Source organism: Erpetoichthys calabaricus, chromosome 7 (assembly GCF_900747795.2).
Source record: "Erpetoichthys calabaricus chromosome 7, fErpCal1.3, whole genome shotgun sequence".
NCBI classification, from domain to species: domain Eukaryota; kingdom Metazoa; phylum Chordata; class Cladistia; order Polypteriformes; family Polypteridae; genus Erpetoichthys; species Erpetoichthys calabaricus.
The window spans coordinates 135633717-135648417 of NC_041400.2; the positions used below are offsets into that span (position 1 = coordinate 135633717).

Sequence of the window (14701 nt, forward strand, 5' to 3'; positions counted from 1 at the left end):
TATATATATATATATATATATACATATATATATATATATATATATATATATATATATATATATATATATATATATATATATACATATACATAGGATGGACCTTATCTATATGTAGTCAGAGCAGTGGAACAGCTATTTTTAAATGCATGTTTTCCAAATACACTAATCGTTTACTGCATAGGGAATAGTGGTGAATAAAAGTAACGAAATGAAAAAAAAATCTGTTTAGGTAATTGCACAAAGTTCCATTATAGAAGGTCTGCAGTGGCTACAGGTTTTCATTCCAACCTGTTTCTTAATTTAATGCCTGTTTTGTTAATTCAATTTGTCATTTAATCAGATGATTCACTAGCTTTGTCTACAGCCTGAGAATTATTAATACCATGACTTTTACTTCTCCTTGAAATTTAGAATGGTGCCTACTGCTGCCATGTCTTTGCCAAATAGGAGCCTCTTAATTTTTTACTTCTTTGGTTACATTTTACTTTACTAGTTTATTGTTGTCATTAGTTATTTTTTTCATTTTTCCAGAATGTTATAGACTTGATTGAATTTCTGCTACAAGGAAATGAACAAAGATAGTAGAAGCAGAATATCATCAACAAAAACAGTTGGATTCTGTTTATGAATTGAAATGGAACAAAAACCAGCAGCCACTGCAGCACTTTGTGACAATACTCGGGCTGCCTTGTTTTAGAAGCATACTATGTGTATATCAATTCTGGTTCCCAGTTTTCCTGCTTACAGAGATGATCATATGTGGATATTGTATATATGCGCTGTTAATCAAAATAATGGTTGCCCATTTCAAAAGAAACTGTTATATCATATAATGCTTTCCATTTTCAGACACTGGTTTTCCATAAATCATGCTTTCTTTGTGGTGAGCTTTCCTAGGTAGTGGTTCTTGTAGCTTGTGTTTATCTTTCTGGAACCTGTAATTAGCTATACATTTTACAAATGCTTATGACTGTATCTACCACTCTGTCTTTTGCCTTAAGTACTGTTGCGCTACTCTTTACTTCATTTGGCTTGTTACACAATTTTGTCTGTGCTTTTGAATTTGAATCTTTCACGGATGCTTTCACTTGCTTGATTTTCCATTGTTCTAATAATACCACAGTTGGCTGTCATTATAACTCCTATATTCATATAGTACCTAATGCTCAATTAAGAATAATTTGTAGATTCTTTAATATGCAGATAAGTACGATAAATAAGGTAGTTCATGATAATTACATTATGTTTATAAATGCTATGCTGAAATACCACAAGCCAATAAAATCCCCCTGTGTATTGTTATATTAGGATACCCCTCCCCCCAACAAAATTAATTTCATTCACTAAAGTTAAAGACTAGAAGTGGAGCATTCAAAACTTGAAGGCAGCACTTACAGCAAAAGAGGCAGGTTCTCAGCAGTTGTAGCTGACAGTGGTACTTGTCTCACAGATTCAGCAACATTACCAGCAAGCTCTGATAAAATGCTTGTAATGCACTTCTTTAATACCTTAGTATCAATATGTCTCTAAAGACATTTTGACAGAGACATTTTTGTTAGATAATTTGTTTTGATAGCTTACCAGTAACCTGAATTCCAAATGATATTTCTGGCCAATCAGTAAAAGTTACATGATTGGGTACGTGCATGTGCTTTTCCTTTAAAAAGAAATGCAATTTATGTAATTGAGCTTGTTCATTTGGGAAGATGGTAAAAATCAAAATTAATTCAGTGCAACATATGAGCTTGGTGCTTTCATCATATATAAATGTAAATTTGCTAAGTTTAGATTGACTTCACATGTGTGTATGATGTGAATGAGTAGGTTTATGGATGAGAGTGTCTTGGACTAAATATTGAAGCGTTATGTGTATGTGTATGGGGTGTGGTGTGTCTTTGTTATGGTGGGGTCTGGCCCAAATAGTTGTATTGGTTCTGTAAAAATATGGCCCCAGGTCAAATCTATTTGATATGACCCCTTCTGTAGTAGTAGTCACCTTTAAGGAGAAGCGCCAGTCAAGTCCTGTTGCCACTGTAATTACAGAATCTCCACATTTCCCCATACTGTTCTAAAAAATAAAACTATAATATAATATAAATTCCTACCTCCCTTTCAAGACTAGATATTGCCTGCTAATGTCATTTTAAACACATTTTGCAAATATGAAGAAAGGCATTACATACACACTCATAACCAAACTGCAAAAATTGAAATCTAAACAGGTGAAAAGTTTTTATATCAAGACATTAAAGCCTTTAAATCTTGTTATCCTTATTTTAAGGTTTATTAAATTTTCATGACATTTGTACTTAAGATCATTTAGCTTATTCTAAGAAATCTTGTCACATAAATTTTACTTACCCTATTGGCAGATTTTTTTTTTAATGAAAGAAAAATAACTCCTAGTTTCAAGTTTGTTTTTCCAGTTTTTGCACATTCATTTTTTTGTAGTGTAAGTCATAGGGACAAAATAATCTTCTATGCTAGATATCTAGAAGTCAGCTGTCTATGTGCAAGCTTCATGAGAAAGATACTGCAAATCATTGTATTCATGATTTTCCCTTGTGTTTATTTTTAATATGTTTAAGAAGTTCAGCAGCTGTTGTATCATTAAGAGAAAATGTGCCCTTTCATCCACCATGGAACATGAACAATTATTGAAAGAATATTCAAAATGCTAAATAGAGTTGTAAAGTGAAAATAACTCTGACATATCTATTAAATGTTTTGTTTCACAGTTTCTATTAATGAGCCCAATGGGCACGGCCTTTTTTGTTTACAGATTCTTTGCCTATGACAAAATTTTATATTAAATGGAATATTCGGAAGTGTTAGCTTCAAACCTATTAATTCTATAAGAGATCAACATTAATTAATTAAAATATGTTTTCTTCATAATGTAGTGTTCTGGGTTACTATGAAACCATAAACACAAATACACATGATCAGCTGAAAACAGTATACATTTTTTCAAATCACTTCCGTTATTTTTTAAAATCACAGAACACATTCAGACTAATCCCAGTGCTGTTTCTCTATAATGTTTAATATGTCATTTTTGGAAAATTTTAATTTGGGTGTAATATCATGCCATTTTTCCTATTTATCTACTTTAAGATTGCATGCACTTGTTTTTTTCCCTCTAAACATAATCATATGTCATTTCCGTTGGTAAAATTTGTGTTTGTGAAAAATGAGTTACCAGAATAAGTTTACTGATGACCTGAGAGTCATTGTACTTTTACAGTATTCAGTTAATTCAACTTAAACCTTTATTAACATTTTAACCTTTTTCAGGTTTACTTGATACCATTATTTGCTTAAGACTTTTAGAAGTGTTACTGTCTTTCCCTTTACTTTACAGATGGCTGCTACTCAAGAGGCTAAATTTGGCCAAAAGGACACATCAGACCAGAACTTTGATTATATGTTCAAACTACTAATTATTGGGAATAGCAGTGTGGGGAAGACATCATTTCTTTTTCGTTATGCTGATGACTCGTTTACTTCTGCATTTGTGAGCACAGTTGGTATAGATTTCAAAGTAAAAACAGTTTTCAAGAATGAGAAGAGAATTAAACTGCAAATATGGGTAAGATTTTTTTATATTAAGAATTTATATTAATAGTGGCTTTTTTGTTATTATATGCTTATAATAATATGCTTATTTATTATTATATCCTTAATTTCTTGAGAACCAATGACAGTTTTACTGGTGCCTGTTCACTTTTTCACATTTTATCAAAGAATTTAATTTAATTACATATTATTATACAGTAATCCCTCCTCGATTGCGGGGGTTGCGTTCCAGAACCCCCCGCGAAAGGTGAAAATCCGCGAAGTAGAAGCCATATGTTTATATGGTTATTTTTATATTGTCATGCTTGGGTCACAGATTTGCACAGAAACATGGGAGGTTGTAGAGAGACAGGAACTTTATTCAAACACTGCAAACAAACATTTGTCTCTTTTTCAAAAGTTTAAACTGTGCTCCATGACAAGACGGAGATGACAGTTCCGTCTCACAATTAAAAGAATGCAAACATATCTTCCTCTTCAAAGGAGTGCGCATCAGGAGCAGAGAATGTCAGAGCAAGAGAGCGAGAAAAGTAAACAATCAAAAATCAATACGTGCTGTTTGATCTTTTAAGTATGCGAAGCACAGTGCAGGAAGCATATCGCTTGACAAAGCAGCCACATATAAGCCCAGCAAAGATGGCAGCAATGTGAAGGTAATCTTTCAGTGTTTTTTGAGTAGCGGCCGTATCCTCTAGGGATGCGAACAGCCCCCGTGCTCACAATATATTTGAGGAGTTTTATTTAATACATAATATGCGCTATGGTTGGGTAGCTTCTCAGCCATCTGCCAATAGCGTCCCTTGTATGAAATCAACTGGGCAAACCAACTGAGGAAGCATGTACCAGAAATTAAAAGACCCATTGTCCGCAGAAACCCGCAAACCAGCAAAAAATCCGCAATATATATTTAAATATGCTTACATATAAAATCCGCAATAGAGTGAAGCCGCGAAAGTCGAAGCGCGATATAGCGAGGAATTACTGTACACTGTTGGCTTATGCTGTGTTGCTCTGATGCAAATATATTAAACATTTAAAGTGCAAATAGGTCTAGCTAATGTTCTTTTGTACAACATTATTTTATTTTATTAAAATATAAGAGCTAAGTATCAATTCTTTATTTTTCACAACCTGCTTAGGTTATTATCAGGAGTATAACTACTGATTTGCATAATTTTTTAATACAGTATCAAGGGATTGTCTCATACCCATCCATCTTGTTACTGTGTACAATATGCCTGTAGATTAGAAGGATGTTGTTCATTATTACCTAAAACACACACTCTTTTTTATGCTACTGTATATTCATTGGGTGTACCCTAATTTTCAACTTAATATTAACTAATAATAAATATTAAACATTAGTTGAATGGTATTTATCTGCCAAAGATATTCTTTATCAAACATGTGAAATAAAACCTGACCTAATGCTGCATGTAAACGATGTAAGGTGAGAACTGAATATTTTGACTGTATGTTTGCTTTAAGTAATCAGGTGTTTATCGGGTATTAGGGTTTATAACTTTCTAATAAAAAAGAAATTGGTTTCTCTGAGAAAGTGTCAAAAAAGATATCTGTATATTAAATTTAGTGTATTTAACTGTAATGCTGTCTGCTGCTTTTTTTTTAGTTTATTCTCTCTCATTCATTTACTTAATGAAAGTCTATAATTTCAATATCATTAATTAGCCAACAGTTTACCAGCTTGAATTAAAAGTTATCATTTTTTTATACTTCCTGCATTTGTGCACAGGTTGGATAGTTATAAATATAGATAATATGTACAAAACCTAGTCATCTATTTATTTGTAGGGGAGGCATATACATATATATTAATGGTACACATTAATATCATGCTACACTGTAAAGTGGAACTATTTTGTCATTTTCATTAGACTACTCTGAATTTTTGACTTTGATGTTGAATAGAATAGAATGAATACCCTCTTCATTAAAGAATATTTAGCATCTTCTGTTGACAAACTTACAGAAGCAGTAATAGAAAAAAGAAGTCTTCACCTTTCAAAATGTTGATTATGGTTAAAGGTTATAATTACTGATTGAATATTATTTTCTTACAAATAAAATGTTGTGTAATTGTATATTTTGTAACTTTTGTATTGATTTTCATATCACTGTAGTATAGTAAGCTCATGACTTGTAGTACTTAAAGCTGTTATCTTGCAGGTAAGTTGATTTGATTCTTGATCACTAGCTATATGTATTCCACTTCATTTGTTTAGGTTTTCTCTGGGTATTGCTTTGAATTAGATTGTGACTCCATACAGTTTATTACTGTCTTGCTCCCGGTGCTGTACCCATACTCAGAAATGGAAAAGTGGAGGCTCATTAAATTAACATTTGGACACTTAAGTAGTCTAGCATGTTTTATCCATATTTATATATCTGCATATTTTATAAATGTACCACTCGTTTTAAAAAGCAGTGATTGCAATCATAAGCATATTCAGCATTTTTAGCACAATTCAGATACCAAAAAATACTGCATACTTTTTTTTAAGCACATCCTGAAGCACTTGGACTATGTAGTAAGAATTTTTGCCTGGTTTTGCTCATCAGACATTGATTTAATTTTTTTAATGATACACCTGTACTTTGATTTGCTTTGAATTATTATGGGATGTAAACCTGTTCAGAAAATCATTATGTGTACAGTGTATATTAAAAAGGAAATCCACTATTCCAAGAAGAGCATGTCAAAAGTGAGTGTATTTTCTTTGTAAGTGCTGTCAGGTAGGGATTAATATAGCAAATATTCGGTTTTCATAAGTTTAAGTCCTTTATTTCCTTGCAGAGCAATAAAATATTGGTTAGGAAGTGTCCTGAAATGAGGACAAACGTTGGCTTTTTCCAGCTTTGCGTATTTATGCATTCAGTAGAGCTGATGGTTTTTAAAATGATTGCTAAGGTAAACAGTGTTGTTCTGTTTCAAGAAACAGGCTCACTGATTAATGTTTTATATGGTACGTTTGTGTAAGGCATCATAATCATAATGTAATTATGATATTTTGCCTTTCAATTATGCATTTGCTGTAGTTTGATAGAAATTATAATCGAAATTATTGAGAGAAATTGTAATAGCATAGTTAAGAAGATAGTTTCCTCAAAGTAGAGAAGAAATGACCTGATATCTTTGTGCAAAGATTTGTTTTAAAACATTACCCTGTGTTGCTTTTTCAATAGTTTTATCATGATCAGAGTGGAGTGCCATTACTCTGTCTGATTCCCCAAGGGTGTTTTAATGTTCACCCTGAAGCATAGTCCAGATGGGACTGTAATTTGGGAGGTTAGCAGGCTAAAAGCAGTAATGGCCAATGCAGAGACAGCTAAGGATGGATTAAAGGAAGAGTGGGAATTTTGCGTGATGTGGATGGACTCTTTTGTTTTGTACCCACTTGTTCTTTAGTTTTACATTCAGTTGTGCTTTAAGCGACATATGTGAATAAGATTATACATCTAAAAACAAAACTTTTTAGTTTCATCTCATATACCTAAAGTAAATCTCTAAAACATAGAATTCTATCATATTATGTTTCTGTCTATAGTATTATTATGTATATTTTCACAAAATACTGTATATTTTTATTAATACTTACTTTTTATGAAAGTCCCAACAAATTTAACTCGTGGTTAAAATTACTTTGTATGTAATATAAAATGCAGTGTCTATCCTTTTTGGTATCAGCATAAATGACTTAATTTATTGGCTGTCTGTTATAGTACCTTTCATATAAATCAAAAATACAGAAAATTAAATTTTGTCATGCCACAGTAATCCATTTTTGTTTAGGTGTATTAACAAATTGAAATCTTGAAAGACTGATTGTGAGTCCTTTTTTAAGAGGGATGAATGCAAGTCCTTGAGCAATTATTATAAGAGTCATTTGGGAGCAATATTCTTGACTTCATTATGTGAAAGGTCATTTTACTTTTAGGAAACACTACCAAAGGATTTACTCCTCTGAGGTTGTTATATTAGATATTTTAATTACTTTTATTATTTCAAAGAGGAATTGTTAGACACCAAGCTGTATATATTGTATAAATACCATAAGAAACTGAGATGCATTAAATAGCAATGAACTGTATACAAACAAAACACATGTATACACACACACATGTGATTACACTTACATAGAGGAAATGCACATAAACTGCATTTTTTTGAATTGTGAAAGATCATTTTCACAAAAGATTCATAAGATTACTTTTACACTTAAGTAATATATTGATAATAAAGAGGGATAGCTGAAGAAAGGATATATTTTAGATGGTATTAGAAGGGACCCTTATGTTGTTCACAAGACAAGTAGTAGAAAAATATTGACAGATAAACCAAAATTATTTAAGCCATATTTTTACTGTACTTATCATTTTGGTTGTTGTTTTCTCATCATGAATCACTTAGACATCAATGAAATTAATCTTTTTTGAAATGGCACAGTGTTATACTTAAGCAATGTTCAGGTTTGGTGATAACTGCATGTACAGAATAAAATGGTAAAATGGAAATACTTGTGCAGTTGTACATAAAAACATTCCATTTGGATCATTCATTCCAAAACAGAAACATTTGAAATCATTTTTGGAAAAAAAAACACTTTGTACAATAATAAAGTTACGAGCCTAAAAAATAAAAAATAGCTTAATGTATATGCTAATGATCAATTAGACTTATAAAAAGCTAACCTATGTGAGACAAGTTAATAATAATAATAATAATAATAATAATAATGATAATAATTGTTCCTGAATTAGAAACCGCTTGTTAATAGTTACTTATACAGTATATGTAAAATCTCAGAGGGCATTTAGTTTAACTAAGCTTATGAAAAAGGAATTATTTTCCACTCAGGTTGTCTAAATTAAGCAACTGTAGTTTTATTTACACAATTTTGATATGATATGTGGCCTTGTTCCTTTCATGTTTCTGAAGTTGTTTTGTGGTATTTATTTTAGAGCTTTTCTCTCAAAGTACCAGGTACTGTGAATTTTAAGATTTTTCATTCAGCTACCTTAGGACCTGTATTGGTGAGCATACTTTAAGAAACTAATTGGAAAGTTCTTCTGTGATAAGCATTTTTACACTTGATTAGTGCAATACATTGTAGATGCCACATTGGCTGAATGGGCATCCCAGCCAGGAGAGGGGATAGTTCCTTACCTGGATGGGAGACTCCTAATAAGCAGATAAGCATCCCGGCTGGGGAGGAAGAAGGGATCAGACCCGGAAGGATGGACCAAAAGGGATGGATGGACTGCCCACTGGGAAAGAAAGATGTCGCTGGAAGCTTCTTATTCCTCCAGCATGCTAGATGGCAGCAACTCCGGATGTCGGTTCCCAGTAGGAAACCAGCAAGGCATGCCCAGAGATGTAGTCTGGCAGAGCAGACCTGCTGGAGTCACTGGGGGCCATGAGAGTGTGATGCAGGGAGACAAGCTCCCTGTTATAATGGACCCAGAAGTGCTTCCATCGGGCAATAGCCCTGGCACCGAAAGTACTCCCGGGTCTGTAAGAAAAGGCACCACACTCCCTTATCCAGGTGAGTTGGAGCTGGGAGTTAGTGGAACAACGCTTGAGTGGAGGAGGGTAGTGTGGTAGGAAGAAAGTATTGTGGAGAGAAAAGCAGTATTTATGTGCTTGTGATGACATATTTCAGAGGATTTGATTAATAAATCAACCTTTATTTGAACCCAGGATTATGCTTGTGTGTTTGTGTTGGGGTTTGAGCTGTTGACGCCCTGGTTTCCATCACAACATATAATATAATGATGGTGAATGTGCAGTGTCACACTTCATCAGTATTCCATGTCTACAAAGCTAAGTACTATCTTCGGCTATGGCTCTTACCCTTTTATTTTCTTTGTATTTCTTCAGATAGATAGATAGATAGATAGATAGATAGATAGATAGATAGATAGATAGATAGATAGATAGATAGATAGATAGATAGATAGATAGATAGATAGATAGATAGATAGATAGATAGATAGATAGATAGATAGATAGATAGATAGATAGATAGATAGATAGATAGATAGATAGATAGATAGATAGATAGATAGATAGATACTTTATTAATCCCAATGGGAAATTCACATTCTTCAGCAGCAGCACACTGATACAATAAATAATATTAAATTAAAGAATGATAATAATACAGGTGAAAAAAAAAAAAAAACAGACAATAACTATGTATAATGTTAAATATTAACGTTTACCCCCCCTGGTGGAACTAAAGAGTCACATAGTTTGGGGGAGGAACGATCTCCTCAATTTGTCTGTGGAGCAGGACAGTGACAGCAGTCTGTCGCTGAAGCTGCTCTTCTGTCTGGAGATGACATTATTTAGTGGATGCAGTGGATTCTCCATAATTGATAGGAGCCTGCTGAGCGCCCTTCGCTCTGCCACAGATGTTAAACTGTCCAGCTCCATGCCAACAATAGAGCCTGCCTTCCTCACCAGTTTGTCCAGGCGTGAGGCATCTTTCCTCTTAATGCTGCCTCCCCAGCACACCACTGCGTAGAAGAGGGCGCTCGCCACAACTGGTTGATAGAACATCTGCAGCATCTTATTGCAGATGTTGAAGGAAGCCAGCCTTCTAAGGAAGTATAACCGGCTTTGTCCTTTCTTGCACAGCGCATCAGTATTGGCAGTCCAGTCTAATTTATCATCCAGCTGCACTCCCAGATATTTATAGGTCTGCACCATCTGCACACAGTCACCTTTGATGATCACTGGGTCTATGAGGGGTCTGGGCCTCCTAAAATCCACCACCAGCTCCTTGGTTTTGCTGGTGTTCAGATGTAGGTGGTTTGAGTCGGACCATTTAACAAAGTCATTGATTAGGTCCCTATACTCCTCTTCCAGCCCATTCCTGATACAGCCCACGATAGCAGTGTCATCAGCGAACTTTTGCACATGGCAGGACTCCGAGTTGTATTGGAAGTCCGATGTATATAGGCTGAACAGGACCGGAGAAAGTACAGTCCCTTGTGGCGCTCCTGTGTTGCTGACCACAATGTCAGACGTGCAGTTCCCAAGACGCACATACTGAGGTCTGTCTTTAAGATAGTCCACGATCCATGCCACTAGGTATGAATCTAATCCCATCTCTGTCAGCTTGTCCCTAAGGAGCAGAGGTTGGATTGTGTTGAAGGCGCTAGAGAAGTCTAGAAACGTAATTCTTACAGCACCACTGCCTCTGTCCAAGTGAGAGAGGGATCGGTGTAGCATATAGATGATGGCATCTTCCGCTCCCACCTTCTCCTGATATGCAAACTGCAGAGGGTCAAGGACGTGTTGAACCTGTGGCCTAAGGTGGTGAAGCAGCAGCCTCTCCATGGTCTTCATCACATGTGATGTCAGAGCAACAGGCCGAAAGTCATTCAGCTCACTAGGACGTGATACCTTTGGGACTGGGGTGATACAAGATGTTTTCCAAAGCCTCGGGACTCTCCCCTGTTCCAGGCTCAGGTTGAAGATGCGCTGTAGAGGACCCCCCAGCTCCGATGCACAGACCTTCAGCAGTCGTGGCGATACTCCATCTGGACCCGCTGCTTTGCTGGCACGAAGTCTCCTCAGCTCTCTGCTCACTTGCGCTGTTGTTTTTCAGTTTTCTTTTCAAAGTTCTGTTTTAGTTTATGTTTAGTTAATTAATTTCTTTCAGTATATTGTGTTAGTCCCATGTTATTTCCCTCTTTTTGCTAATTAGGTCGTTCATTTGTGGGGTAAGTCACCTGCTTAGGTAATTGCTTGCTGTAGCTAGGTCAAGCTATGGAAACAGAGTGATATAATATTCTTTGTTTGTTGCTAACTAAATGGATGGCATTAGGTAGTGTCGGAGATGGATGGGGGGGCGACCCGGCCGGGGCGCCCAGGAGGACCAGAGGAGGACTTACGCCTTCCCCAGACCATGTGGGGGCCACCGCCCTGGTACCTTTGGGGGCCACGGGTACAGAGTTTTGAAGCTCAACCCTGTAGGGGCCAGTGGTCACCACCAGGGGGCACCCCTATGCCTTTGGAGCCCTGCAACTCAGCACTTCCGCCACACCCGGAAGTGCTGGGGGGAAGAGGAGCAGGGACACCTGGAGTGCTTTCAGGGATGCAGCCGGCATTTCCGCCACACTGGGGCGTGTCGGTGGAAGATTGCCGGAACACACCTGGAGCACATCCGGAGGAATATAAAAGGGGCCGCCTCCCTTCATATTGTGACTAGAGACGGGTGGAAGAAGGACAAGGTCTGGGAGGAGAGACAAGGAGGCGGCCTGAAGAGAAGGCATTGTGTTGTGGCCAGGACTTTGGGGACTTGGGGACTTATGAGCACTTTTGTAAATAACGGAGCACTTTAATGAATGTGTGTGGGGTGATTCAAATGTGTCTGCCTGTCTGTTTCCGGGTCATGTTCTACAGTAGCTTTTAGTTCATGATGTCCCATTTTCTTTCTTATAGGGTGTAGAAGATTTTTGTCCTTTTTGTTATATGCTTCTGTGTTTTTGTTTTTCTTGACACTTAGCTTCAAGTCTAGTTTTTCATTTTTGAATTGCTTGACTTACTTCTAGGTTATTGTAAATATTTTTGTATTACTTTTTATGCTTTTGTCCCTTTTGGAATGTACTTTTTTTCTTTTTTAACAAAATGTAAGGAAAGGCACAAAAGGGTAATGGAGAAGACATGGGGAAGAAACATTGATAAACTATTCAGAAATTCATAGCCAAAAGTCCAATCTGTCTTTGTTCAAACTCAGAAGAAATATCCCAAAATGCTAGTCATTTGCCAGAAGCTAGAGACTAGATACTGTGAAATGAAACCTAAATGCTATCCATATACTCTCAAGAAGGCTTGTATTTATCTGCAAACTCGGATGACCAGAATGTGCACAATGCTAACCTTTACCCTGTTAAGATGATGGCATCAGTGTTGCACACTGCTAGTAGTGTTTACCTTGCAATGGTGTAGCCACTGCTACTCAAAATGGTGGCAACCTAAGAAAAACACAGTGATGTCAGGAAAGAAGCAAAATATTTGTAACTATAGAATTCTGGCTAGAAATTAATGCAACACATGGGTTAGTGACCCAAAATATCTATAGTGATAACAAGCAGATTTCATAACACCTTTGTATCTTGGCCATTTTTAAAAATCTATTATTACTTTAGTATTTTTACTTGGCTCATTGTGCATTTCCCTTTTTGATTAACTGAATTAACATATTTTTCCCATGGTTTGCTATTCTATAATTAAATACATTTTTTTAATTGAGTTCTTTGTGTTGCCAGGGGTTTTTATATAGGGTTACCTCTTGACATGGATGTCAACTTTTTATAAACATTGGGGGAACAAAAAAAAATCATCTGGTACAACATAAGTAATATTATTTAAATTTGGCCAAATTACAGCACTCATTCAGAGATCAAATATTGGTATTCAGCGGCATGATACCATAGTAACACTTTTATTTAAATGCCACGTTAAAAACTCCAGTAAATCTGAGGTGTCTGGTCCTCAACAGGCAGTGGAGCAAGGTTTTTGTATGCTTCATTTTTTTTTTTTTTTTTTTTAATTTCGATTTATAGCCAACACCGACATGAATTCTTTGTGTGAAACTAACATTAATAGTGTTTCAAGTTGCATAAAACAGCAGTCACAAGATTAGTAATTCTCCAACTTCAGTAGCATAGGAAACACAGATGAAATCAAATAACATTAAATGATAAATGTAACTATGTAACTGTAACTCTAGGCTTTAAATGTATTGCCAAAAACAGATTTAACTAAACTCAAAAGTAAAAGTCTCTCGAACAGGCTTATATTAACGTGTGCATTAAAACTTGGCAGACAACACCCTATGTTGTTCATTATCATCGATGAACTTCTTTGCTCCTGGCTTTCTAAAAAGCTTTCTGCAGTCATTTTCTTGCCTGAAAAATCCTATGACAGTTAGCAATGGGAGACATGCCAGTTGTTCAGTACATTGGGTTTAATTATTTTTCCAGTATAGATTTTGAGAAAGCAGTTTTACTGGTATGGAAAATTGCAAACCTGTTAAAACATACGAGGGCAATCCCAAAAGTAAGGTCTCCAAAGCAGTGGGGACTTAGAGAAACTGTTCATACGGCTGTTGGCCACACAATTGTGATTGGTGCTTCCTCCACTCCCAAACAAGCATGCGCGGCTTCGCTGGGATGCTCAATCTTGGTTTGGCAGCCCTTGAAAATGGAGCTCCCGTTGAACGCTACCACCAAGTGCGCAGTTCACGCAGTTATTCGATTTTTGAACGCAAAAGGCGTTAAACCGGTTGAAATTCATTGCCAGTTGATGAAAGTGTATGGACAGTCGTGCATGGATGTCAAAAACGTTCGCAAGTGGTGTAGAGAGTTTACAGCCAGTCATACTGAAATTCACGACGAACAAAGGAGCGCAGGAGACCGTCAATTTCCGACGAGACAGTCGCGAAGGTTGAGGAAAACATGCGTAAAGATCGGCGGATCACTCTGGATGCTTTCTGCACCCAGTGACTACCACCTGTTCCCTAAGTTGAAAGAACATTTGTCCAGAAGGCGATTCTGCTCCGACGAAGAGGTGAAAGATGAGGTTCAACGCTTCCAGAAGGACGTGGAGGCGAACTGGTATGACATGGGCATTCTAAAACTACCACAGCGTCTACAAAAATGCATTGACCGAAATGGCGATTATGTAGAAAAATAAATAAGTCTTTAACCTGTAAAATGATGTAAATATTATAGAAAATAAAAGGTTGTTTGTATTTCTAAAAAAATGGGAGACCTTACTTTTGGGATTGCCCTCCTACATACAACATAAAACGTGTATTTGAAAGGAAATGGAAAATGTGACTTTGTGTTAGTGTATGATAAACATCCTAAACTTAATGTCTTTGTATATGAAGTTGTATGTGAATTGTGTATAACAAGAGAACCTACGCCGTTTAAGAGTATTAAAGTGTTGTGTGGTTCAGTCTGATTGGTGAGTTGTGCAAACTTGAACAGATGACATGTAGAAGCCATGTCTTGTACTGGGTTTGCAATCGTATCAGTTTGAGGAGTAGAGCATTACCAAGAATTCCGAATGATAAGTGTTGGC

The 14701-nt window shown here is 36.0% G+C and overlaps 1 protein-coding gene across 2 annotated transcripts in view; it reads left to right on the top strand.

Moving 5' to 3' along the window:
• rab3c (RAB3C, member RAS oncogene family) overlaps nt 1-14701 on the top strand; it is a 99365-nt gene that overhangs the window by 2773 nt on the left and 81891 nt on the right. For both annotated transcript variants that reach the window (XM_028805435.2, XM_028805434.2), the window contains exon 2: nt 3365-3592. In XM_028805435.2, coding sequence (XP_028661268.1) covers nt 3365-3592 — 228 coding nt within the window. The remainder of the gene's footprint in view (nt 1-3364; nt 3593-14701) is intronic.